The sequence below is a fragment of the Musca autumnalis genome, unplaced genomic scaffold (assembly GCF_047663935.1).
Source record: "Musca autumnalis isolate F117 unplaced genomic scaffold, ASM4766393v1 scaffold_2, whole genome shotgun sequence".
NCBI classification, from domain to species: Eukaryota; Metazoa; Arthropoda; class Insecta; order Diptera; family Muscidae; genus Musca; species Musca autumnalis.
Genome location: NW_027411755.1, coordinates 209,666,529 through 209,693,470, shown reverse-complemented (window position 1 = coordinate 209,693,470; position 26,942 = coordinate 209,666,529). Strand labels below are relative to the sequence as shown.

The 26,942-nt window shown below is 37.1% G+C and overlaps 1 protein-coding gene across 2 annotated transcripts in view; it reads right to left on the bottom strand.

Annotated features, from left to right (window-relative positions):
* Positions 1–11,724: 11,724 nt before the first annotated feature.
* LOC141395201 (serine/threonine-protein kinase MARK1) overlaps positions 11,725–26,942 on the bottom strand; it is a 344,095-nt gene continuing 328,877 nt past the window's right edge. Inside the window, exons 10-11 of one of the 2 annotated variants that reach the window (XR_012410568.1) lie at positions 25,945–26,903; positions 11,725–16,409 (exon numbers count right to left, since the gene is read on the bottom strand). Coding sequence is in view for 1 of the 2 variants with exons in the window: in XM_073970735.1 (XP_073826836.1) it covers positions 26,107–26,903 (797 nt within the window). In the remaining variant the exon portion in view is untranslated. Of the gene's footprint in view, positions 26,904–26,942 lie in introns of both variants that reach the window. The other variant, XM_073970735.1, reaches the window with a different exon arrangement.

Below are 26,942 nucleotides of genomic sequence, written 5' to 3'. Positions count from 1 at the left end.
TGATGGTACGGGTACATCCTCCTGAAGAGACTAGCAAGGTAATTTGGTAACAGGTACCGATAGTGTTCCCAGGAAAAAGTATTTTTCTAAACTGTTGGTATTCAATACTGGAGAAGACGATGAAGATACCACAGATCCAATTTCAGAAGATGGTATGGATGTATACCGGCCGAGCTTGTTCCTACTTCTGAACTTATCCCAAATAGCTGTGGCTTGCGCGGACGACTTAAATATGCTATTGAACAATAAACCAAATAATTTGGGGTATTTAATGCTCATTACCAAATTGTCTGAAACGAATTTCGTTCAAACATACTTGGGGTCTAAAACCATTATGTCGATGAGGCACAATTTAGATTGTATCAATGTGTATATCACCAATATTTTTGAAAATTTAACATGGCTGAAGCCAATGTTTTCCCTTTTAAAACACGCGACTTGTGATTTTGTATTATACAAATAAAATATTTTTGGATAAAAAAAAATGTTTTTATTAATTTTATCTGTTTCCACCATTAAGTGTTGCTGACATTTTGAAGCCAGATTTACAGTGTTCTTGAAATTTTCTTCAATTTGGGTTCCGCACACAGGCTTTTCGAAAAATCATTTATAGGATTGTAGTACTTGCGATGCTGAATTATTTGATACGTATATCGTATATGTAGTCTGCACAGCTTGATAGAAATCTGCATCGAAATGCGAAAATTTTGTGCGAACATTTTCCTAAAAATCATATTTTTGGGTCTAAATTTTGCAATTATCATTCGATTGCCTCGTACATATTTAAGTTTTACGTTCAGAATCTAAAAAACCATTCTCCGTAAAAATTCATATACTAAAACACAGAGATTTAAGAAACTTCACTGCTAAGGGAGCCAAATTCATTTTATGTCTATAAAGCAAAATCCATCTATTTTATTGGGAGATTAAAGGAAGGAAATGAATGAAGTATTTCTATAGATTTTCCCAATATTCTCAACTACATAATGCATGTGAAGAAATATTTTTTGCAAAAAAAAAACATTATTTTTTGACCAAAATATGTGCTTATTTTGTCTGTAACATCGAAACCAATACCAATCTCTATGATTTTAGTCATTTGATTCGCCGTGAAGTTCTAATCCACAACAAATTGACCTTGGTTCGAGCGAAAGATAACTCTCAAACGGATCAGCCGATTCGTTTCAAAATATTTTGTCCAAACTTAATTTAAGTTCGAAGATAAGTCACATCGGCCCTTTTCTTTCAGGTACCTCCCCCACAAAAGTTCAAAAATGTTCGGATAAATTGTGCGCAGGATAACTCTTGAGGGAAGTGACCGATTTGATCCATACTTTACACATCCCAATATATGTACCAGATATAGATCAGCTTCGAATATGGAGTACCTCCCACACAAAATTTCGGATAAATTCACTTCAAGACCAGCTCTCGAATCACTTTGATTTTTATTAAAGCAACTTACATTCGCTGTCTCAATTCCGATGGTAAAAGTTTTTTCAGGGGCAAGTCCATACTTCTTGAACAACCAGCCCAAAGGTGTACAAACAAGTAAAAAAGTATCAGTCAGCTTTGCTGACAGAGATATACCCTCAGCCTGTGTATATTAAAATTTTTTTTTTCTCCAAAAACGTATGTGTTTAGTAGGTTTTAAAAATGTTGGATGTATGAACCGACAAAAATGTGGATTAGGATTAAAGATCAAATGTTTTGCGGGGGAGATACTAAAAGGAATGGATCTACATTGACCATTATGGAAGTGGATCTCCAGCAACTTCATATGGTGCCATAGGGCGTTTTTACACCCTTCGAGATGTTTGCTCAAGAAGTATGGACTTGCCCCTGAAAAAACGTCTACCATCGTAATTGAGGCAGTGAATGCAAGTTGCTTCAAAAAAAAGTAAAGTAATTCGGGAGCAGGTCTTAAAGTGAACTTATTCGAAATTTTGTGTGGGAGGTACCGGATGGAGTGGACAAATATAGTCCATATTTGAATCTGATCAATATCTAGTAGATATATTAGGATGTGTAAAGTGTGGACAAATTCGACAACTTTTTTTCCGATCATTTTTGAACTTTTGTGGGGGAGGTACCTGAAGGAGTGGACCGATATGGCTCATCTTCCAACTTAAACTATGTTTGGACAAAATATTACTAAGGCCAAATATTTGTCCGAATCGACAGATCCGTTCTAGAGTTATCTTGCGCTCCAAGATCATAGGGGTTCTTTTTGCAACTTTCAGGCTATTTTCTCAGGAAGTACGGACTTGCCTCTAATGAAACTTGTACCGTCGTATGGAGGACAGTGAATACAAGTTGCAGCAACAAAAATCAGAGCGATTCGAGAGATGGCCCTAAACTGAACTTTTCTGAAATTTTGTGTTAGAGGTACCCGAAGGAGTGGGCCGATTGAGTCTATATTGAAACATTATCTAAGTCTGGTACACATTTTACGATGGGCAAAGTATGGACCACATCGGTTACACCATTCAAGAGTTATCGTGCGCACAAATTTTCCCAACATTTTCGAACTTTTGTGGGGGAGGTACCGGAAGGAGTGGACCGATATAGCCCACCTTCGAACTTAAACTAAGTTTGGGCAAAATATTACGAAAGCCAGAATATGTTAACAGAATCGGTTCATCCGTTCGAGAGTTATCGTGCGCTCCAGCCAGCCAGACAGACGGACGGACATTGCTCAATCGACTCCAAATTGTCTGAAACACATTTCGTCCAAACATACTGGTGGTCTAAAACCATTATTTCGATGAGGCACATTTTGCCCGTATGAAAGTGTGTATACCCTCGTTAGCATAAATGCTGAGGGTATAAAAACACCTACGGCACCGATTTGTTCCGTGGATATCCTAATATTTTGTCAAAATTTAGTTTAACTTCTAAAAGGCGAATGTCATTTTATAGTGATATTAAGGCGAATGTCATTTTATAGTGATATTTTTAATTAATTATCTTTCGAGTTGAGCTGTTTTGACCTAAGGGGTACATTGAAAAATTAGAAATCCACCGAAGTCCCACACATTCAACCATTATACTACGTTTCACGGGTGGTTAAATCCGATCATCAGGCACAATAGAATGTCATTTTTAGTGGGTGGACGAAGGCTAAGCTTGGTAACTAGTATTTATACCACAAATCATTCGAAAATTGTATATTCGAATTATTTATTTTATTTTAATGCCAGTTATTTCCAAACTTTTCCTATGGTCCGACTTATGGCAACCCTATTTTTCAATTCTTTTTATTACAAATACTATGGCAGCTTCATTCCATCGTTATTAGTATCTGTCCTTCTGTATTAGAAGATTTTTTTAATCATCAATATTTGTCAACGGAAGCTTTGACAAGTTGATGGTGGCTTAGAACGCTAAGACGCCGGCAACCGTGTCACTTGGTTGTAGGAGACCCAGGTTCGAATCCCAGCCTGCTGCTCATGCTGAAATCATTTTTTTGCCACTTTATAGTGAAATTTTTAATTAATTCGATTTAATTTTAATTAATTCGAGTTGAGCGGTTTCGACCTAAGAGGTACATTGAAAAATTAGGAATCCACCGTTTAAGTGCAGTCTGTTGGAAGATCCTTTGGAAATGTATAACGATGCTGTTCGTTGTGGTCCTGTTTAAAGCGATATTATGTTTTCCGTGGACAAATCCTTGCTTCCTGGCGTACTGGTCCAGAATTCATACGATGACCCACTAAAATGACTAGTTGGCGCGATAGATAGAAAAGATATGACTCCCAAAATAAGATCCACTTCCACAATGGACCAAGTCGGTCCATTCCATTAAGTACATCCTCCGCAATACTTTTGAACTTTAATACAAAAATTCTGAAAAGACCCTATATACATTCGATTTGTCTGTAGATGAAAGTTTAACTTGATATATGCTGAGGATATATCTCTGTCGGCAAAGCCGACTGATACTGTTTTACTTGTTTCTATGACTTTTTGAAAATATAATATAGTTCTTGTAATGAAAGTTCACAATTTCGAATCAATTTAATGCAAATTTTTGTTGCATTGAACCATCAATGTGATTCCAATGACACTTCAAAACTTCCTTTCAATCTATTAACAAATAATTCCCATGAATCATAATTGGAACACTATGAACACTAAAATATCATTTGTTCTCTTTAAGCCACTGTGTTCCTTGGAATCACTATCACAATTCATACAGCATCTGTTTTTATTTGTTTCACAGATACAAACAACTTCATTCTATTCATCTCTGGCTTAGTAGTAGAGGTACAGTGTCAGGGTATTTGTTGTCACATAGTGTATACTACAAGGGGTGGCAGAGTGGCTGACTGGCTGGTTGCTTTGCAAGGATATGATAATAATTTTGTTATTGACCATGTTCTGTTTCCGTAAGCGGCTTTCATTTGCCCAGAAGTAGCAATGCGGTTCTCATTGTGGTTCCATAGCACAACAGCAACAACAATAACAACATTGCGGTATGTTAGTGTAAGTGATGCAGCTTCTGTTTGTCTTCATTGTATTTTTATTGTTCTCTGCGTGTGTTAGTCTGCATTTCCATATGGTTAAGGAAAAACAAAAGCCTGCCTGCCTGCACTTATGGCTGTGATGATGATGATGATGGTACTACTGCTCCAGTGCTCCACATTTAAGATTTGTGTTATTGTTTTGGATTCTGCCCAACAAAAATGAAACAACAACTTTGTTATTTTCTCCCTTAGCGTTCTCTTCATAGCAAATGTCTCAGGCGCCGAAGCAATGAGAGCGAGTGAGCCCAACGACCACGTGCTATTTAGACACGTTCATTTTTGCCCTTTTCTCTCTTTCACTTTTGAGTGAAATTTTTCATTGAAATGAATTCACATTTTCTTGCCATTCATTCAATTTCCTCCATTAGTTTGCAAATAACCAATGGCTAGACCAAATCATCACCATCATGGTGTGCCGTTTGCGGTTTTTTCATTTATTTTTAATTTGTTTTCGTAGTCCCAAAAGTCATTGAAATGACAAAATTGTCCTAAATACGTGATTTCCATACCAATTTTGTTCAAAAGGATATTTTTGCGTTTCATTTGCCAAATGTGTTATTTTTGGGCGAAGTAATGCAAAACCCGATATTGATTTAATATTCCTGAAATGTAGAACATGGAAAACCTATTAATTGAAGTGAGGGATCAGCCTTCAATAATGTTGACATTTTTTCCACAATGAAAATAATTTCATAGGAATTTTAGGGACGCTAAAAATGAGAAGAGGGTCATTTCACCGGTTGCAAAAAATATTAAAGAGGTAAAAAAAGAAAAAAAAAAAACAAGTAAAAAAGTGTCAGTCTGCTTTGCCGACTGAGATATACCCTCAGCCAATGTGAAGTGAAACTTTCATCTACGGACAGATCGAATGTATTTAGGGTCTCTTCAGAATTTTGTGGCCCTTTGTGAACATTTGATTAGAATTAGGAATTAACAGCACTAAGATAAAAATATTGAACTTTTGTGGAGGAGTTACCTTTAGGGAGTATCGATATGGGCCATTTTAGAAATTATACAAAATTTTGACAAAAAATTAGGAGAACCAAAGTTTGGAATAAATTGGTTGCCACATTCAAGTGATATTGTCTTAGCATTTTAGTGAAATTTTTTAAATATTGGGGAGAAGTACCGGAAGTTGTGGACCGGTATTGTCCCATGAAACTAAGTTTGGATAAAATATGACGAAGACCAATTGTTGGACCAAATCGGTTGAACAGTTCGAGAGATATCGTGGCCGCCACATATGGTGACATAGGGTTTTTTACACCTTTCGGGCTGTTTTCCCGAGAAATATACACTTGCCCCTGAAAAAACTTTTACCGCCGTAATGGAGGAAGCGAATGCAAATAGCTTCAACAAAAATCAAAGTGATTCGAGAGCAGGTCTTAAAGTGAACTTATCCGAAATTTTGTGTGGGAGGTACCAGAAGGAGTAGACAAATATAGTCCATATTCGAACCTGATCTGTATCTGGTAGATATATTAGGATGTGCAGAGTATGGATTACATCGGTCACTCCCTTCAAGAGTTATCGTGCGCACACTTTTACCGAACATTTTTGAACTTTTGTTAGGGAGGTACCTGAAGGAGTAGACCGATATGGTTTATCTTCGAACTTAAACCATGTTTGGACAAAATATTGCGAAGGCAAAATTTTGGATCGAATTGGCAGATCCGTTCGAGATTTATCCTGCCCTCCAACCACAACACACGGTGTCATAGGGGTTTTTTTACAACTCTCAGGCTATTTTCTCAGGAAGTATGGACTTGCCCCTAATGAAACTTGCACCGTCGTACGAGGGACAGTGAATGCAAGTTGCTAAAACAAAAATCAAAGCGATTCGAGGGATGGCCCTAAGGAGTGGAACGATTGAGTCCATATTGAAACCTAATCTAAGTCTGGTACAAATTTCAAGATGTGCAAAGTATGGACCAAATCGGTTACTCCCTTCAAGAGTTATCGTGCGCACAAATTTTCAGAACATTATCGAACTTTTGTGTGGGAGGTACTGGAAGGAGTGGACCGATATAGCCCATCTTCGAACTTAAACTAAGTTTGGACAAAATATTACCAAAGCCAAATTTTTGACGGAATCGGTTTACCCGTTCGAGAGTTATCGTGCGCTCCAGCCAGCCAGACAGACAGACGGACATTGCTTAATCGACTCCAAATTGTCTGAAACACTTTTCGTCCAAACATACTTGGGGGTCTAAAACCATTATTTCGATGAGGCACATTTTGCCCGTATGAAACTGTATATACCCTCGTTAGCATAAATGCTGAGGGTATAAAAAGACCCCAAGATATTACTTTTTTACCAGAGCTTTGTAATTTCCATCAATTTAAAATTTTTCTATCAGCATTCCGACATTTTGTACCATGGAATGTATATACGAGTATAGTTCTTTATAAAGAAACCAAAACGATGATTGAGCCCACTTATATGTTAGAGAGTAGTTCCGTTATCTAACCGTTACATTGATATAATTTGTCAAGATATGGCTTTCAAGTTTCGTTTTCGTCATTTGTGGGAAATTTGATTTGTCCCACAAAGTTATGGTAAATTTCATCTTCCTAATATTATCCGATAATTATCCATAATTAATGGCATCCTACTTGACCAAAACCCATATATCGTGCAAAAATTTGGCAGTATCGCACTGTAAGTGCGACCTCTAGTGTGATTATATTTACACTACACACATGGTCTGTTCCTTTACTTCTGAAAATGGTAAAACCGGCAAAAGTAGTAAATGTTGAAAACTGCTACCATATGAATTGTATTGTGTCTGAAGTAAAGGAACGCTTTTCGAGTAAAAAGTGGTAAAACTTAAAGATTCTTGAACGTAAAGGAACAGAGCTACAATTAACACTCTGGGATACCTGTATATTAGGGTTATAACTTTTTTTGCAATTTTTGCAAATATCAAAAATACCACCGAATAGCCGTGTAGAGCATGAAAAACTACTATGAAATATGGTGTCATTTTTTTCTATCAGTATTGCAGTATTGCATTATTTAATTTTATTTGTCATAATGACATCTACGCTTTTTGGAATAAATTATTTATAATTTTAATCTAATTTAAAGTCAATATCAAACCATTTTGGACCAATTTGTTATAAAATCGCGACATTTTATACCATTCAATGTACCTTTGACAATATTGCAATTTTTTGTTTTTCTTTATAAACTCGCGAATTTTATGTTTATATTTATTGTACCTATCGGCCAAGAGAATATGTGGTCATTTGTAACGAATTCGTCAAAGTTACAACCTGCTTTTAATGACTTTGAGAACATTATTTTTTTTCTATAAATATTTATTCAAACAAAGCAAATTCAATTTTTTTAATAAAATATCAAAAGGGCTTTAGTAATCGCAGTCGGTGCGGAAACTTTTTCACCGAATCGAACTAAAACACGCGTTTTCTTTATCAGGACAATATCCCGCACATGCGCACATGGCACTGGCGTGTTTTTTTTTTGGTTATATTCCTACAGTATATATTGAAAACCAAAAATTTTTTACAATCGATGAATCCGAGTTTCACCCGTTCAGAATTCGCGAAATATTAACATATTCTATAAGGTATGTCTGAAATTCTTTAAAATGGAGTGGAAGCTGTATAGGCATGTGTTTTTATGTTCCCTTCCGATTTCTGGCTTAACCATACTTTTTATAGACCTATGCCCAAATGAAGAATGACAGAATACTCCATGAGCAACATTATACTGGTGTATGGTTTTTCGATATATCCACTGCATCCACCTTAAATTGATGCTAACATCTTTAAGCCGGAATTTTGGGTTTTTTTTTGAATTTTTTTAATAATTCTGACGCGGAAAAGGATAATATTCCAAGCTCATAATTACGACTTTACGTCATTTAATGTATATCTCATGAGTGTGCTCCTTGCAGTATCCTAGTAATTGGAGTTTAAAGGTCAAATTTGATGCGTGAATTTTCTTAAAAAACCTTTTTATGCGTTTAAAATTTACAAGTGTCATTCAATTTCCTTTGAACCCCGCGTGAATTTAGTTTTGTTATTCGACGGATCTAATGAGGCCTTCCGCGATCGATTCCATCCACTGAAACCGCGGATATAGATACCTTTAAAAATGTTTACATAAATGGAATCCTTTATTTGCGATTATAATATTTGCGAAAACGAATGTCACAAATAACGGAGATACGCGACCCAGCAAAAAGTTTGCATCCACGGAAGCAGTTAAATCACTGGTGCAAGTGTCACGAAGTGCTTCTTTTTCTATGAATTCCTCAGTGAATTTTACAAGGGAGCGCGCAGAAAGGAAGCACTCCATTTTGCTTCCGCAGCACGCAGTTAGGAAGCACTCCATTTTGCTTCCGCAGCACGCAGCTAGGAATCACTCCATTTTTACAATTTTTACCACTTTAACGAGTTTTGCGTTCCCGTACACAAAATTTGTATGAAAATCGTTTACGACTTTTACCACTTTGTAAAGTACGGGAACAGGCCATTAATAAGACATTTTAATTTTATTCTTATAGGCCGTTTATATATAACAAGGTTAACCCAGTGGGTCTGGGTTTCAAATGTCATTTCCATTGTATATACTTCAAACAAATCCTCATAAAGAAGGTTAACCCTGCAAAAAACTATAATATAAACGCCGTATTACTTTAATTTCATTTGTTGAATGAAAATTGAATTTTTTATCGTTTATACATAAAAGTGCTTGTTGGATGTAATCCAAATGTGAGGAAAAGGATTGCCTTTTTCATTAGTCCACTGGAAGCGCATCCATGCATGTAATGAAATCCTCACTCCAACTTGCACCACTTCCATTTTTTTTTGCTGGGGAGTAATAAGGGTCTTTTACACAAAGTAGAATGTGGAGGCACATCCGCGGTTCTTGAAGAATCTATTTGAAATAGGTCTATATTGATGTATTTTTGATGGGCGCTTATGAAACCGGATGCGCATCAAAATCGTATGCACATTGCGCGATTTTTAACCATTTTAAGTTTTTTTTTGCATTGTGAGATGCAACTGACGGCACACAATGCCCGCTCACTGAAACATCGATTTTTTTCTAATTTTTCTAGTAGAACCAAAAAATATATTTGGAATAATATTTTAACAATACGTTTGTTCTCTTTTGTTGTTGCTATAATATGCAATTTATAAAGCCAATGTTTATAAATTTGGTTTCATATTTTTTCGCGTTGTCTAGATTCTTCACGTATTTTTAATTTATTTTTTAGATGTTTATACGTATTCTGAGGTAGAATAATTTAGATTTGCTCCCAGTTTTTTTTTTTAATTTTTTAGATTTAGATTTAGATTACTGAGAAAAATTTGAAAACGATCCGAGAGGAGCACTTAAATTTCACTTCACGAATTTTGTGTGGGAGGTACCCGAAGGAGTGGACCGATATAGTTCATATTAGAACCCGATTTATATGTGTAAGGAATAATACGATGAGCAAAGTTTGGACCAAATCGATTGCTCCCTTCGAGAGTTATAGTTAACACAATTTTACAGAAAATTTTTGAACTTTTATGGGGGAGGTTCCCTAAGGGCCCATATTTGACAAAATACTAATTTGGACAACATATTACGATACCTAAAATTTGGTTCGAATCGCTTGATCCGTTCGAGAGTTATTGTGCGCACCAGCTAGCCAGACAGACAAACGGACGGACATGGCTAAATCGACTCCAAATTGTCTCAAACGAATTTCGTCCAAACATACTTGGGGTCTAAAACTGTAATTTCGATGAGGCACATTTTTATACCCTACACCACACTGTTGTAAGGGGTATTATGTCTTTGTGCCTTTGTATGTAACAGGAAACGAAATAGACCCATAGTTCCTTTTAGTGATATACATATAATCACTTTCTGAGTCGATTTATGCATGTCCGTCCGTCTGTTGGTCTGTCCATGTATTTTTGTTCGTAACGTACAGGTCGCATTTTTTGTCCGATTCAGCTGAAAATTGGGGACTACAATTTTTTTAGCCATAGGAAGAACGCTATTGCTTTTGGTGAAAATCGGTTCAGATTTGGATATAGCTCCTATATATATTCGGCCGATTTCACGTATTTTCTGTACCAAACACGCTATATATTTCCGATTTCGATGAAATTTGGAATGTGTGACTGAATTCGGTCTAGAAATAAATGTGCCAAATTATATCGAAATCGTTTCAGATTTGGATATAGCTCCCATATATATTTTCGGCCGATTTCGCGTATTTGCTGCACCAAACACGCTATATAAGTCCGATTTCAATGATATTTGGAATGTGTGACTGAATTCGGTCTGGAAATAAATGTGCCAAATTATATCGAAATCAGTTAAGATTTGGATATAGCTCCGATTTATATTTTACATATTCACAGTGGTGTAGGGTATCATATAGTCGGCCCCGCCCGACTTTGATTCTTTCCTTACTGGTTGGTCGTATCAAAGTGTATTTAACCTTTCTAGCCTAAAGGCTAGGGTTATAAAAAACGCTTAAAATGTGTTGATGAAATTAATGTGTTGGATGTATTTAGAATTTTCAGGTATTGAAGAATATATTCAATTTCAATAAAAAATACCTTATTAATTTATTCTCTTATAATGGAAAACATATAAGAGAAAACCTCAATGAAAAACTTGTATGCAATCTGTGCGGATAATGCATTTATTAATATTTTCCATGCCAATTACGGCTATGTGGTGGTATTTTTGATATTTGCAAATAAGGCAGAAAAGTTATAACTCTAATGGATATGATGTAATCAAATGGGTGACAAACTAGACGAATTGGATAATTATCAAAATAAAACCAATACAAGCCACCATTTATATGTTCCTTATGAAATTTCACGACTTACCCAATTTCCCCAACCTTCTATTCAAATAAAAAATCTTTTTTTTTCTAAATATGTGATATTTTTTTCATTTTTTATTTATTTTCACTTTTAATATTTTTGTTTTTGTTGTTGTTAAAACATGTAATAAATTATTACCTAGATACGATACCACTAAACATTACATATAAATATAATTAACTAATTTAATTTATTAATTGTAATAATAATAATTATATCGATAAAATATTTATAAATAAATTGGAACTAAAACCATATTTTTTGTTGTTGTTACATTATTTTCATTGGTGATATTCATGATAAGAATTTATTTTCCAATCTCTTTCTTTTAGTATACTTAACTCCATGGGAGTAACTTTGTGTGTGTGTGCGATAATATTAAAATATATAATAGGGAAGAAATATATAATGGAAAACATAATATGGATATTAGGGAGGCCCAAAAAAAAAATAAATAAAAACGACAAAACCAATTTTTTGTTGTTTGTTTTTTGGTCAAGTTATTTTATTTTTATTATTTTTATTGGTTTTTTAGCTTACTGACCTTTTGTTATGTTTTTGCAAATAAAAGAATTAGTTTTTATTGCATTTTTCCCGACGTTTCTTCGATGTTATGTCGACATCCTCTGGGGAATTCGTCTATTTAAAGAATTAATATTTTTTGAAAATTTTTCCATTTTATCAAAAACGTTATTTATCAAATTTTATGGCGAACGCTTAAAGTTAACTCATGTCATCAGATCAATCTTTATTTCCATTGTAATTTGTATGGGACCAAATTTGAATTTTTACAAAAATGTTCTAAAAACGGTATTTATGGTCCAATCGATGAAAAATCTTTACCAGTTAATTGCTGTGGCTAAAAAACTATTTGTACAAAAATGTATTATGATCGGTTAATGATAACTCGACCGATTTCCACAGCTTTTTATTTGGGGCCAAAGGCGAATTTTCAGAAAATCCCTCTACAGGCCACAATTATTTTCAAATTACTATTGAGTGATCGCTCTGGTGGCACGGGTTAACATTAACTGACAGCCAAATAATTTTATAGATAAGGAGTGGACCTGTACCGACAAATTTCTAGAGGATAGTTTTATACTCTCGAAGAAGACAAAATACCAAATTTCAGCCATTTCAGAGGACTATTTAGACTACAACCTTCAAAATACCGAAAACTGGGATGTACCGTTCTATGGGGGCTATATGAGGACGTTGACCCATGCCGAAATATTAATAGGAGAAAGTTGAATACCCCCACCGAAGACTAAATACCAAATTTCAGCCATTTCGATAGATTATTGTGGCAATAACCTTCAAAACACCGAAAATCGGGAGGTACCGTTCTATGGGGGCTATATTAAGGCGTGGAGCTGTACGAACACATTTCTGGGTGGAAAGTCGGGAAAATTGGGAGGTACCGTACTATGGGGGCTATATAATAACATGGAGCGATATAGCCCATTTTCAATACCAAAGATCATATTAGTAATAGAAACTTCTATACAAAAATTACAAAGCTCTATCTTAAAAATTGCAAGCTGAATCTTGAGTTCAACAGACGGACGGACAGATATGGTTATATCGACTGAGAATTCTACTTTGATCAATATATATACTTCATAGGGTCTCCGATGAATATTTCGATGTGTTACAAACGGTAATGACAAATGTAATACACTCCATATCATGGTGGAGGGTATAAAAACAAGCTAGTTTGGGTCAGCTAAAAATGGGCGGCACCGTTAAAAAGGACGATTTTTGGTGCAGAAGTTTTGTGGCCACTGGGAACCTCAAATGTCAAATTACCAATATTTCGGTAAAATTTGTAGTTAAAATTTTTAAAACACAGAAAATCGCAGGTACCCTTATATGGGGGCTATACCTAAACATGGATCTCTATGTTGAAAATTTGTGGTGTAGAGGTTCCGTGACTGCAAACGTCAAATTACGAATCGCTCAGTTAAATAATGTAAATAAGAATAAAAATAATAATACCGTTATAATTTCAGATAGTTCGTTAATGTCAAATTTCGGATAGTTCGTTAAAAATATATATCTAAAACCCTCAAAATACCGAAAAAACCTGAGCCTATATTGACAATTTTTGGTGGAGAAGTTTTGTGGCCCCTAAATAGATCAAATGTCAAATTACAGATAGTTCAATTAAAAAATGTAACTAAAATCTTCAAAATACCGAAAATCGGATGGTACAGTTATAGGGGGCTATATCAAAACCTGAACCTATATTGACAATGTTTGTTGAAAAAAGTGTTGTGACCCCTAAAAACATCAAATGTCAAATTACAGCTATTTCGGTTAAAAGGTGTAGCTAAAATCTTCAAAATACTGAAAATCGGAACATACTTTTATAGGGGGTTATACCAAAACATGGACCTATATGGAAAATGTTTGGTGGAGAAGTGTGTGACCCCTAAGAACCTCAAATGTCAAATTACAAGTAGTTCGGTAAAAAACTGTAACTAAAATCTTCAAAATACCGAAAATCGGATGGTACAGTTATAGGGGGCTATATCAAAACCTGAACCTATATTGACAATGTTTGGTGAAAAAAGTGTTGTGATCCCTAAGAACATCAAATGTCAAATTACTACTGGTTCGGTTAAAAAGTGTAGCTACAATCCTTTAAATACTGAAAATCGGAAGAACCTCAAATATCAAATTACTGCTATTTCTGTTAAAATGTGTAGCTAAAATCTTCAAAATACTGAAAATCGGAACATACTTTTATAGGGGGCTATACCAAAACCAGGGCCGATATAACCCATTTTATACCCTCAGCATTTATGCTAACGAGGGTATATACACTTTCATACGGATAAAATGTGCTCCATCAAAATAATGGTTTTAGACCCCAAGTATGTTTGGACAAAATCCGTTTCACACAATTTGGAGTTGATTTAACCATGTCCGTCCGTCTGCCTGTCTGACTGGCTGTAGTGCACGATAACTCTCGAACGAATCAACCGATTCGGTGCAAAATTTGGCTTTCGTAATATTTTGCCTAAATTTAGTTTAAATTCGAGGATGGATTATATGGGCCCACTCCTTCCGGTACCTACCCCACAAAAGTTCAAAAATGTTCGGAAATTTCTGGAGTAAGTGATTTGGTCCATACTTTGCACATCGTGAAATGTCTACCAGACTTAGTAATCGGTCCACTCCTTCGGGTACCACCCACACAAAATTTCAGAAAAGTTCAGTTTAGGATCTGCTCTCGAATCGCTTTGATTTTGTTGTAGCTATTTGTATTCCCTGCCGCCTATACGACGGTAAAAATTTCATCAGGTTGCAAAAACAAGGTGTGTAGTGATTGGAGCGCAAGACAACTCTCGAGCGGATCTGCCGTTTCTGTCCAAAGTTTGGCCTTCGTAATTTTTTCCAAACTTAGTCCACTCCTTCAGGTACCTCCTCCACAAAAGTTAAAAAATTTTCGGTTAACTGGTGCGCACGACAAAGGCAGTAACCGATTTGGTCCTTACCATTAATATCGTGATATCTCTACGGGACATAGATCAGGGTCGAATATGGACTATATAGTTTCACTCCTTCGAGTGCCTCCCACACAAAATTTAGGAAATGTGCAGTTTAAGACCTCCTCTGAATCGTTTTGATTGTTATTGTAACAACTTGCAGATTAAGGCCTGCTCTCGGATCGTCTTGCTTCTTTTTATAGCAACTTGTATTTGCTGCCCCAATTACGACGGTACAATTTTTTCAGAGACAAGTCCATACTTCCGGAGAAAATGTCCCCAAAGCTCTAAAAACCCTTTATGGCACCATGTGTAGTGGCTGGAGCGCATGATAACTTTTGAACGGATCTGCCGAATCGGTATTAACGAATTCCATTGATTTTCGTTGTAACAAATTGTATTCGCTTTCCCCATTACGAGGATACATGTTTTTTTGGGGGCAAGTCCTTACTTCTTGGGATAATGGTCTAAAAGCTTCAAACAGTTTGGCGGCATCAACTAAAAAATAAAATAACCCTCGAAGGGAGAAACCGACTTTCTCCAAACGTTGTATATCGCATTATATAATAACAAACATCCCAGGCGAGACAAGGGGACTTCTCTCATATCAATGAGTGCAAACCGATTCATATTAGCTCACTGATATGGGACCTACAGTTTATCGCCGAATCCGAACGGCGTGTCTTAAGACACCACTTGTAGAGAAGTTTTACATGGCTGAAATACTCAGGAAATTTCGCCAATATTACTGCGGGGTATTTTGTCACCGTTGGAAATTTGATATTGCCTGACCTGGGAATCGAACCGCAGACCTTCTGAGTGCAAGGCGGGTGTACATACCATTGCACCACGATGGCACCCAATATATCCGGTGTTATATAGGCGATAGAAATATTGTGAGTTACTTATTTTCCTTAGGTCTGAGGATGAGGGTATATCTCTGTCGGCCAAGCCGACTGATACTCTTTTACTTGTCGAATTTAATATAAGTTCAGACCAAAAGCACAATTCATTCGGCGTGTGATTACAGCAGACGGACGGACATGGGTAAATCGACCTAGATTTTTTTTGGGCCGCCCTAATGGATATATCGATTATTTTATTACACTATATGAGGAAAATAAATATGAAATTAGAATAAAAAATATTTAAAAATTTTCAAATAAAAGTGTATTTTAAATTTTAATAATGTCACCATTACGAAATATTTCAGTTATTTTTACTTCATAATTTCCTTATTTATCAAATAAATTATTCGGTTTGCTCCAGGATTGTAAGAATCTACTAATTTTTACTATTTTCTTCGATAACATAAAGGAAAAATCGTTATCGTAGTAAAAATTTGTAGATTCTTGCAGGTTCTGGAACAGACATATTGTTTTACAAAGAACTGGTAAAAAAGTGGTTGGTTGGAGCAGACATTATTTTTTTGCTTCCCAAAGACTACATTCATTTGCCAGAATATCCCCTTTTCATCAGAACTGTCATTAAGTTTTGTTTTTTCCATGACAAACTGTAAATATAAACAAACCCAGTTCTTTGTAATGAGATTTAAATACAATTTTTTTTGTTTGTAAAAAGTTTCCTAGTATTTTAAAATATATGCTACGTGCAACATGGAAATACTTTTCTCCGACAACATGAACTATAGATGAAGTATTCGTGGATACTATCCAAAATTCATTGCACAATATGATTTATTAATGTTTTCGTTTCCTCTCTCATATTTTTTGTTTTGTTAATTCTTTGTCTTTTCATTGAGTTTTTATGCAAGAGATCATTTTGGTGTTTGGAAAGAGAGCGAGAGAGAATTAAAGTTCTATATATAAATTATTACAAAAATTATGTTTGTTTTTTTCTGTTTACTAGATGCTATTGTGTGTGTGTGAGTGTTAAATTGTTAATAATTGAGTTTGTTATTTATTAGTTATTGTTTATTGTTGTAATTTCTGCTAAAATGAAGATTTATTTACTATTTAATTGTTCATAATTATTATTTTGTTTTCTTTTTCATAAAATGTGGCACCTTTTTTTGTTATAAAGCTACAGGGTTGTTTCAATTAACGATTTTCTGCAATATTATATTACGATCTGAAATATACCATCGGTTCTTGAGAGAATGATAAATGAAAATTTACTATGTGGGTAATAGTCATAAGCATCAGCAGAGAGGCGATGCAAAATGGTCCAGAAATCGGTTCTTCTGGCCATAACCCCAATTATTTGTTGTCAACGATTGTTATCGGGTTATGGCCACTTATTGAGCACAAAAAAAAAACATTTTTCATGCATTTTTTACAAGAAATCTACCAAGCTTTTTTAGAAGAGTTTTTTTCCTTCTGAAAGGTCACACCTTGAACTACTTTCGGATTTTTTTGTTAAAAAATATTGCGCAGCCAAGTGGACATTTCGAGAAAACCGCATTTAAAGCTTCAATATTCTATTCTAACGCACATATCTCAGCCAATTTTATTCCGATTAATTCTCGATAGTAAACATATTGAAACTAAGGAAACAAAACAATTAAGTCAAAATATATGAAGGTGGTAATTTTTCTCCATTTTGGAAAATGCGAAATTTGTGCAAATCTGGAGAGGAGGAACTATAACAGATATTGTGTTCATTGTTTTTTGTAGGTAGGATTGTTGCATTTAAGAAGCGTTTTAATAAATTACCGTAGCGTTTACACGTAGTGGGTTATTTTATTTATTATATGTTTGGTATTCGCAAAAAGATTACCGAAAATGTCCTCTTTCAGCCCATATATACGTTTAACACTTTTTTTAAATTTATTGAAATTACATGGGTAAAAATTTGAGTTTTTTCCATACCGGTTCCCATATTAATTATAGCTTTTTCACGCAAATTGAATTTTTTTAATATATGTATGAGTTTTGTGAAAACTTAAGGAGTATTTTTGTAATTGGTGAAAAAAATTAAATATATTGCAAAAAAAATTAAAATCATTGACAACTAATCGATTTTGTAGCGTGAGCGTCATTTTTGCAGAACATTTCGAAGCTGAAAAACGTCATCTTGTGGTACTTTTATAGCGGCTCTTAAAATAAAGGACGAAATGGACATTGAAGGAGGCGAGTTAAAAGGTCGAAGTGCTCTACGAAAATAATCCTCATTCGATTTGACTGAAGACATGTCATCTCAAAAATAAGCTAAAGCAACAGTGAACAAAGATATAACGCTAATTCCTGATGGCTTACAGGGTCTCCAGCGACGTCGGGAATGCTACTTGATGTACCCTGGCAATTGCTGCCAAAGGTATAAATGGCTTTGTATCAGTGGGCAACAACAACCAAAACTCCAAAATCTTCACGTAAAACCTTGTAATCACTGTTCTGGTGGTGCTGATGAGGCCACTAGGGTTCCGAATGGGCAACAAAACCTCCACCAAACCACTGTAATCACACTTCTAGTGGTGCTAATGGGGGACACCAGGGGTCTGGGGACTTTAATGCGAATCATATGGCATTCCGTCCTTGGAAACGACCAGAGGGTACAGGCTGGCTGAGCAGATTGATAGTTCTACGTTTTGCTCGGTCAATAAGGACGCCCCTCTTGGATAAGACAATCTCCCCATAATTGTCTCCATTAACAGACCGTCCGATTTCACCACGTCTGAACGCCGCACGTCCGAACGTCAATCATGGGAAAGTGGATTGGCCGAGTTTCGGAGAGTTCACCAATCACCGCTTCAGAGATTGGCCCAATCCTTCTGATGTTCGGGTAGCGGAAAGGACGTTCCGAGACACCATCACTGTTGCAGCCGCTCGCCATATACCTACTAGACGAATACCCGAAGTGAGACCAAACTTCCCAGCAGGATTAGCAAATGAGCGTGATGAGCTTCGTCGAGTAACCCCAATGACCCCAGAGTCAGGGAGCTGACTCTGGAAGTTAACGATCTGGTCGGCGAGCATAAGCGGATCAAATAGTTAAATCATCTGAAGAGTTGCAACATTGCAGTCGGTATAAGTGAATTGTGGGCAACGATTAAGTCACTCTCGATCCCTGGAAGGTACAGTTGGGCAATTTAGTTCCCGGAGTGGATCGATCTTTCTAGTTCCTTTTCCCAAAAGGAACTAGTTCCTTAAAGTAGTTACATAGTTCCAAATAGTTCCGAGATCGATATAGTTCAACGAATTTTTCTCTTTCGTCGTTCTTTTCATTCCAAATAGTTCCGGGACCGAAATAGTTCAACGAATCTTTCTCCCTCATCGTTCTTTGCGTTCCAAATCCGAAATAGTTCAACGAATCTTTCTTTATCGTTGCTCTTTTTGTTTTTTTTATCGTTCCGAGTTCCGAGACCTAAATGTTTTCATTGTTTGGGGGACGAATTGACATAAAAATAAATAAATTGCAGCGAACAATTGCAGGAACGAAAAAAACGAAAGGGAACTATATGAAGTAAAGGAACTTTATAAACGCAAGAGCTGGATATAGTTCCAATAGTTCCTTGTCCGGAATAGTTCCTTGGAACTAGTTCGTTCCGGAACTACTCAACTCTACTGGAAGGAGGGAAGATAGGCCCTCAGTCACGTTTGGCGACGTTACGTTGAATGACCCGAAGAGTTATTTCAATCGACGGTTTGTCGAGCACCCCTGGATTGACAGGGCGAAGAGAACAGTACTACATGATGAACCACCACAGTTTACAATGTATGATTTTGCGAATGTCGTTAGGAACGCTAAATTATCCAAAGCGTTGGGCCCTGATGGTATCTCCATGGTAATGCTGAAACAGCAGGATGAGACGGGAGCGGAGTATTTTACTAAAGTTCTCAACTTATCGCTAGTCCCCCGAATTGTTCCCGGAGTCTGGAAAATGGGCAGGGTGGGCAAAGACCCTTGAGTCAGGCCTTAGTCCTCCCCAGCCTCAGAAATAGCTAACCAGCTGCCGATCATCAGCATGGATACCGTAAGCAGCACGACAACAGCGCTGCACGCCATTTCCACAGATATTTGTCGAGGACTCAACCAGAGAAAGCCGTGTGACAGAACAGTATCAAAAACTTTTGTTACTGTCAGTCATTCCACGCTGTTTGAGGACATTGAGCAGACAACCCTCTGGCCAAGCCAGTGGACGCCAATCGTACGTGGAAATCAGAAACAAGAAGTCCAAACCTTGTAGAGTGAAACAGGGAGTTCCCCAAGGTGGGGTGATATCTCCGGAATTCTTTAAATTCCGACCCCTTCAGACGGCATCGAGATCTTAACGAATACTGATGATTGAATGTTCCTGGCGTCAGGGGGCCTGTTCTGTAACTTTTTAACAACTTCACTCATTGTTTATTTTACAACAATTTCATTTGTTTGTTTTGTAGTTGTTACAAAAACAAAAAAAATTTAACAACTTTTCAATCGATAAAAGTTACAGAATAGGCCTACTGGTACCTTCCCTGGTGACATCTATGAGAGACTGAGCTCATATTTGAGCGATCTTACACCTTTTTCCACGCGAGGAATATCCAGATTTCCGCGACTTAATCTACGACCACTCTGTTCACCACATGTACGGCGCAGTTTGGAAGAGAGTTGAATGTCGTGGTCGATGGTAGCAGAATTCCGACCACAAACGGCCCCACAATTCTAGGGGTCATATTCGACTCTAAGTTCAAGTCATGGGCTCATGCCACAGCTATCTGTGACAAACTGAAAAGCAGGAACAAGGGCCTCAATTCCGGCAGCAGGATGCCGATAAAGAAACCTTGTTGACCACATATTACGCGACAGGTCGGTCTGTGGTGAGCTATACGGCTACAGTTTGGTCCCCGAGATTATGTGGTACGAATGGGAAAAAGATTCACGATAACTTTCAAACGTTTTTAACGATTTGGTTCAACATTTTGCTTTCGTAAAATTTTGTCCAAACTTAGTTTAATGCGAAGATCGGCCATAGCGATCTACTCCCTCGGGTACCTCCCACACATAAGTTCAAATTGTTTCGCAACACTTATGCACAGGATAACTCTCGAAAGTACTAACCGATTTGGTCCATACTTTGCACATCGTAATATTTCTACCAGACATAGATAAGTTCGAATATGGTCTATATCGGTCCACTCCTTCTGGTAACTCCCACACAAAATTACGGAAAGGTGCAGTTTAAGACCTGCTCTCGAATCGCTTTTATTTTTTTTGCAACAACTTGTATTCCTGCCCCTTTATGATGGTACAAGTTTATTTCAGGGGCCAGTAATACTTCCTAAGAAAACGGCCCGAACTGTACAAAACGCTAAGGCACCATGAATAGTGGATGCAGCGCTCGATAACTCCCCAACGGATAAACGAATTCGATCCACACTTTGGCAGTGGTAATATTTGAAGCAAACTTAAATCAAGTTCTAAGATGAGCCATATCGGTCCACTCCGTTGGGTACCTCCCCACAACAGTTCAAAACTTTTTGCTACAATGGTGCGCAGGATAACTCTCAAAGGCAGTAACCAAGCTGGTTCATACTTTTCACAACGTGATATTTCTACGAGACATAGCTTAGGTTAGAATATGGACTATATATGTCAACTTCTTCGGGTACCTCCCACACAAAATTTCGGAAAAGTGCAGTTTAGCACCTCCTTTCGAATCGTTTTGATTTTGCTTGCAACATGTTGGACTCCAGGCCCCTATTACAATGCATTGCAATGGTACAAGTTTTTTGAGTGGCAAGTCCATACTTCTTGAGAAAATGACCCGAAAGCTGTAAAAAACCCATATGGCCAGCGAATGTAGTGACTGCTGACCACGACAACTCTCGAACCGAAAATAATGTGTTGGACCACACTTTGCATATTGTAGTATTTCGTCGAATATTAGATAAAATTCGAAAGTTGTGCTTGTAGATCCACTCCCCCAAAAAAGTTCGAAAATATTCGCAAAAATGATACGCATGATATCTCATAAACGGAGCAACCGATTTGGTCCAAACTGTGGATCTCCAAACTTAGTTTATTTTCAAAAGTGGACCCTATCGGTGGACTCCTTGGGCTACCACTAGGGTTTTGGGTTTTCCCGGTTTTTATCATTCCCGGGAAACGGGAATCATAAAATCGCCATTCCCGGGAATCCGGGATTTCCCGGGAAATTTAAAAATAGAGATTGGATCATTACAACAATACTTCTGACGTTTCTAGGGGCTTTTTGAGTTTTTGAGCTAATTTCTTAGGAAGTATGGATTTGTCCCGAAAAATGTGTACCGTTTTAACTAGGGTCGCACACAAAACATGTTGCCACACATTTAAAAGAGAGAGTGTGGGATATTTCTCCCTTAGACGGTTATCTTATGTACTACCTACCCTTTGTAGTTGGTACCGGCAGGCTTTTTCTGAGATTTTCGTCCTTTACCTCAGGAAGTGTGGACTTGCCCTCCCAAAAAAAGTTGCGACGTCTTAACTCGGCCTTCAAGTAGAACGTTTTGGAAAGAATTTCAAAATGATTTGAGATGAGCTGTTAACTGCACTTTTCCAAAATTTTGTGTTGGAGGTACCCGAAGGGCTGGGCCGATATAGTCCATACTCCAACCTGATACATGACTAGATGAAATAATACAATGTGCAGAATTTGGATCAATTAGAAATTTCCTGCAGGAGTTATCTATCCAATTTTCCATTTTAGGTGTTGCCGTCAAGGTTTCTTGGAGCTTTTCAGACATTATCTCAGGAAGTGCGGACTTGCCCCCCTAGTCCGAATTTGGGTATGGAACGCGTTCTATGACTGGAACTAATATAACCATATGCGAAATTATGACCGATTCGATTACTAACTTCGAAAGTTGCGTACGAAACACACCATTTTAGTGATAATTGTTGAATTTTGGTGGGGAAGGTATCGGAAGTAGTGGACCACTGATATGGTCCATCTTCGACCTTAAACTAAGTTTGAAAAAAATCTCGAATGCAAAATTTTTGACCTGATCGGTGCCTTTGTTCGAGAGTTATCGTGCGTATCAGCCAGCCAGCCGGACTCTCTTTAGCCCAATGACTGAGGGTATAAAAATGGGTCTTTAAAATAGAAAATATTCTTTCGCATTTAAATGGAACAGAATAAAAATCCGTCGTTATAGTCCATGTTTTTGGTGTAGCTCTTATAACTTTTTCCCTGAAAACACTTTTGTAGATTAAAGTTATTTCCAAATCTTTTGTAATTTATTCTGTAAAATCTAATCGAATTCTGATTCTATGATATAAAAGTGACTGGTATATTTTAGTCATTCATTCAATATTAGTTGCGATAAATGTAAAAAGATATTTCCCGATTTCCCGGGAAATATAATTTTGTTTCCCGGGAAAATCCCGTAACCATAAAACCGAGAATTCCCGGGAATTCCCGGTGCGGGATTTCCCTACCCAAAACCCTAGCTACCACATTCACAAATGTTCAGAATTTTTGTGTGGTTAAAGAACTGTTCGAAAATTCTTTGGAAATTTTTACCGAAGTAACACCTAGTGGCTCTGTTTACAGTGATATTATGTTTTTCGTAGGCAAGTACATGTTTCCTCATATAATGGTCCAAAATCTCTAAATTATATGGTGACCAACTGAAATGACAGGTGAGCGCGATATCTATCGAGAGGAATGACAACCAAAAAGAGACCCACTTCCAAAATGGACTATGTCGGTCCATTCTTTTAGCTAAAACTTTTGAGCTTTAATCCAAATCCACTTCTTCCGGTATCTCACCACAAAAGTAAAATAGTCAATCAAATGGTCCATATCGGTTTTCTCTTAAGGTACCTCCTTCATAAAAGTTAACATCTTGGTATATGCGCAGTTTAGGATCTGTTCCATTCCTCCAGGTACCTCATCCGCAACATTTTTGAGCTTTAATCGAAATGGCCATAAAATTTCCCCTAAAATCATAATTTTAGGGGAAAAGGATTTTGGTGGTGTAGCCGTTATTCGAACTGTCCTTAGATGAAAGTTTCAATTCACACAGGCTGAGGGTATAGCCATGTAGGCACAGCCGACTGACACTATTCTACTTGTTTCGGGGCAAGTTCATACTTCCATTTTCTCAGGAAGTATGAACTTGCCCCGAAAATTTTAAAAAATAAGTAAAAAAAGTATCAGTCGGCTGCGGACAGAGATATACCCTCAGCCTGTGTATATTGAAACAATTTTTTCCCAAACAACTTATGTATTTAGGGGGTTTTAAACATTTTGGGCGTATGAACCGACGAAAATGTTGATTACGATTAAAGATCAAAAGTTTTTCGGAGAAGATACTTAAAGGAATGGATCGACATTGACCATTATGGAAGTGGGTCTCCAGCCACTACGGGCTGTTGGAATGGACTTGCCGCTAAAAAAACGTTTACCATCGTAATTGAGGCAGCGAAAGCAAGTTGCTTCAACAAAAATAAAAGTGATTCGATATCAGGTCTTAAAGTGAAAAAAGTGAACTTATCCGAAATTTTGTGTGGGAGGTACCGGATGGAGTGGACAAATATAGTCCATATTTGAACCTGATTTATATCTGGTAGATTTATTAGGATGTGTAAAGTATGGACCAATTGCGCCACTTCCTTCAAAAGTTACCGTACGAACAATATTTCCGAACATTTTTGAACTTTTGTGGGCAGGTACCTGAAGGATTGGACCGATATGGCTTATCTTCGAACTTAAACTATGTTTGCACAAAATATTACTTAGGTCAAATTTTGGACCAAATCGACAGATCCGTTCGAGAGTTGTCTTGCGCTTCAACCACCTCACACGCCCATAAGGGCTTTTTTGCTACTTTCAGGCTATTTTCTCAGGAACTGGTACCGTCGTATGGGGGGCAGTGAATACAAGTTGCAAAAATAAAAATCAAAGCGATTGGAGAGCAGGTCCTAAACTGACCTTATGCGAAATTTTGTGTGGGTGGTACCCGAAGGAGTGGACCAATGGAGTCCATATTGGAATCTCATCTATGTCTGGTAGACATTTCACGATTTGCAAAGTACGGACCAAATCGGTTACTCCCTTCAAGAGTTATCGTGCGCACAAAATTTTCCTAATATTTTCGAACTTTTGTGGGGTAGGTACCGGAATGGGTGGACCGATATAACCTATCTTTGAACTTAAAGTAAGTTTGGACAAAATACTACGAAAGCCAAATTTTGGGCCGAATCGGTTTATCCGTTCGAGAATTATCGTGCGCTCCAGCCAGCCAGACAGACATTGCTCAATCGACTCCAAATTGTCTGAAACACATTTCGTCCAAACATACTTGGGGTCTAAAACCATTATTTCGATGAGGCACATTTTGCCTGTATGAATGTTTATATACCCTCGTTAGCATAAATGCTACGGGTATAAACACTTAAGGACATTTTATGGTCACCAATAAAAAATAGTTATATTAAATATAGAAGTTAACAACGCCGCTTCTATCGGTAAGAGCAAGCGAATTATTTATTAATTTGTTTTTGTTCCCGCTACAGTTCGGCCAGAGTAAATGGTGACAATCATTTGACAACTGATTGTTGAATTTACTAGAGAATTTATCTAATCAAACGAGACAAGTCGGAGTTTACCTTCGTAGATCGATCTACAAAATTTGACAATTCGTGTGAGAAGAATAAAAATTTTTACAAAAACTGGGGGTAAGAACACCAGTAGATACCTATCCTTAGTGGAGTTCAAGAGTCGTCGTGGGTCTGTACCCACCCATTAAGGAAGATCATAGACATAATGTGTCATTCATCATCAGCACCAACTGTCAAACTCTATGGCAATTTTATCGACAGTCAAGTGGCGCTCCTAGCATTGAAATCAAATATTGTCGCATCGAAGTTTGTAAAGGTGTGTGTAAAGAAGAACTTGTGTTCAAACTTCACAGTGAAGAAAACTCAACCAAACCTTTTCTCAATCAAATCTTTCCTTTAGACCGTTAATCACAGAAATCATTAACCGGCTTAACCCTCGTAAATGTTTAAAACTACTTTAATCTTAATAGAAAAAAAATGACCAACGGACTATTTTATACTGTCAGTACGCATCACGTTTTGTTTAAATTCTTAGTGTGTTGTTAGTTCTATTTGAAATTTACCATGTTTTTTTGGTTTGTTTTGCACGTTGTTTTCTTGACTTGACGTTTTCTTGCTTTCTGCGCTAGTAATGGCCAAAGTACCATTGTAATTGGTTGTTTCCTTCCTGAGGCAATATTGGCAAACACCCCCCAAACTTATTTCTCGTCATTTCGCAACCACCCTTACAGTATACAACAGGATCGTTCAATTTTCTTCTCAGTTTTTGGCATTTCCTGTAGGGCCATTTCCACGTGTTTGCGGGCCAACCAAGATTGCTTCTGCAAACGATTGATGACAATGCGATAGGCACCAATGATATCACTGCGCGGACCATTCTGTGAGGCTTGCATCAACATTTCCGTTGTAATACCCAGTTCTTCGAGTATTTGTCGTGCCTCCTGTTCCAGTGGTGTTAGTTTGTTCAGATCTTCCGTATCGGTTGGAAACATTATACATGGTCCAGTTTCGTTATCGTAATTCTTAAAAAGTGGACATTCTGGCGGCACGGCTGACAAAATATTATTCCATTGTAATTTTTGTTGACCGAATGTGCCGTTGTTTAGCTGGCGTTCATTTTCCGTTTCCATGGGACCCACTTTCTTTTTCAATGTTCCACACAGGAAGGAGCGTTTGGGGGTGTTGCTGCGTGACTGTTCCTTTATCGGTTCTAGGGGTAAATCTTTGGCCAATTCTATGGGTTGTAGGAAATTATCGACGAAAAATCCGTCTGTGCGTTTTGTGTTCATATTAATTGGCGGTTTATTGGTTAACTCCATGTAACGTTCGCGCAACGAGTACTGTTTGCGCATACGTCGCGATTTCGAACGTACCCAAAAGCCGGAACGTTTGGCAGATTTGGTGCGTAAATTGATTTCGTGTTGCATCAGTTCGGCACTAAGTTTTGGATGGGTTATAAATTGACTATTCAGCATGTCATCGATGGTGGGTCTACGTATTGGGATATGAATTAAAATACGTTCTAAAGGGGGAGGAGAAAGAGAGACAAATGAAGATGTGT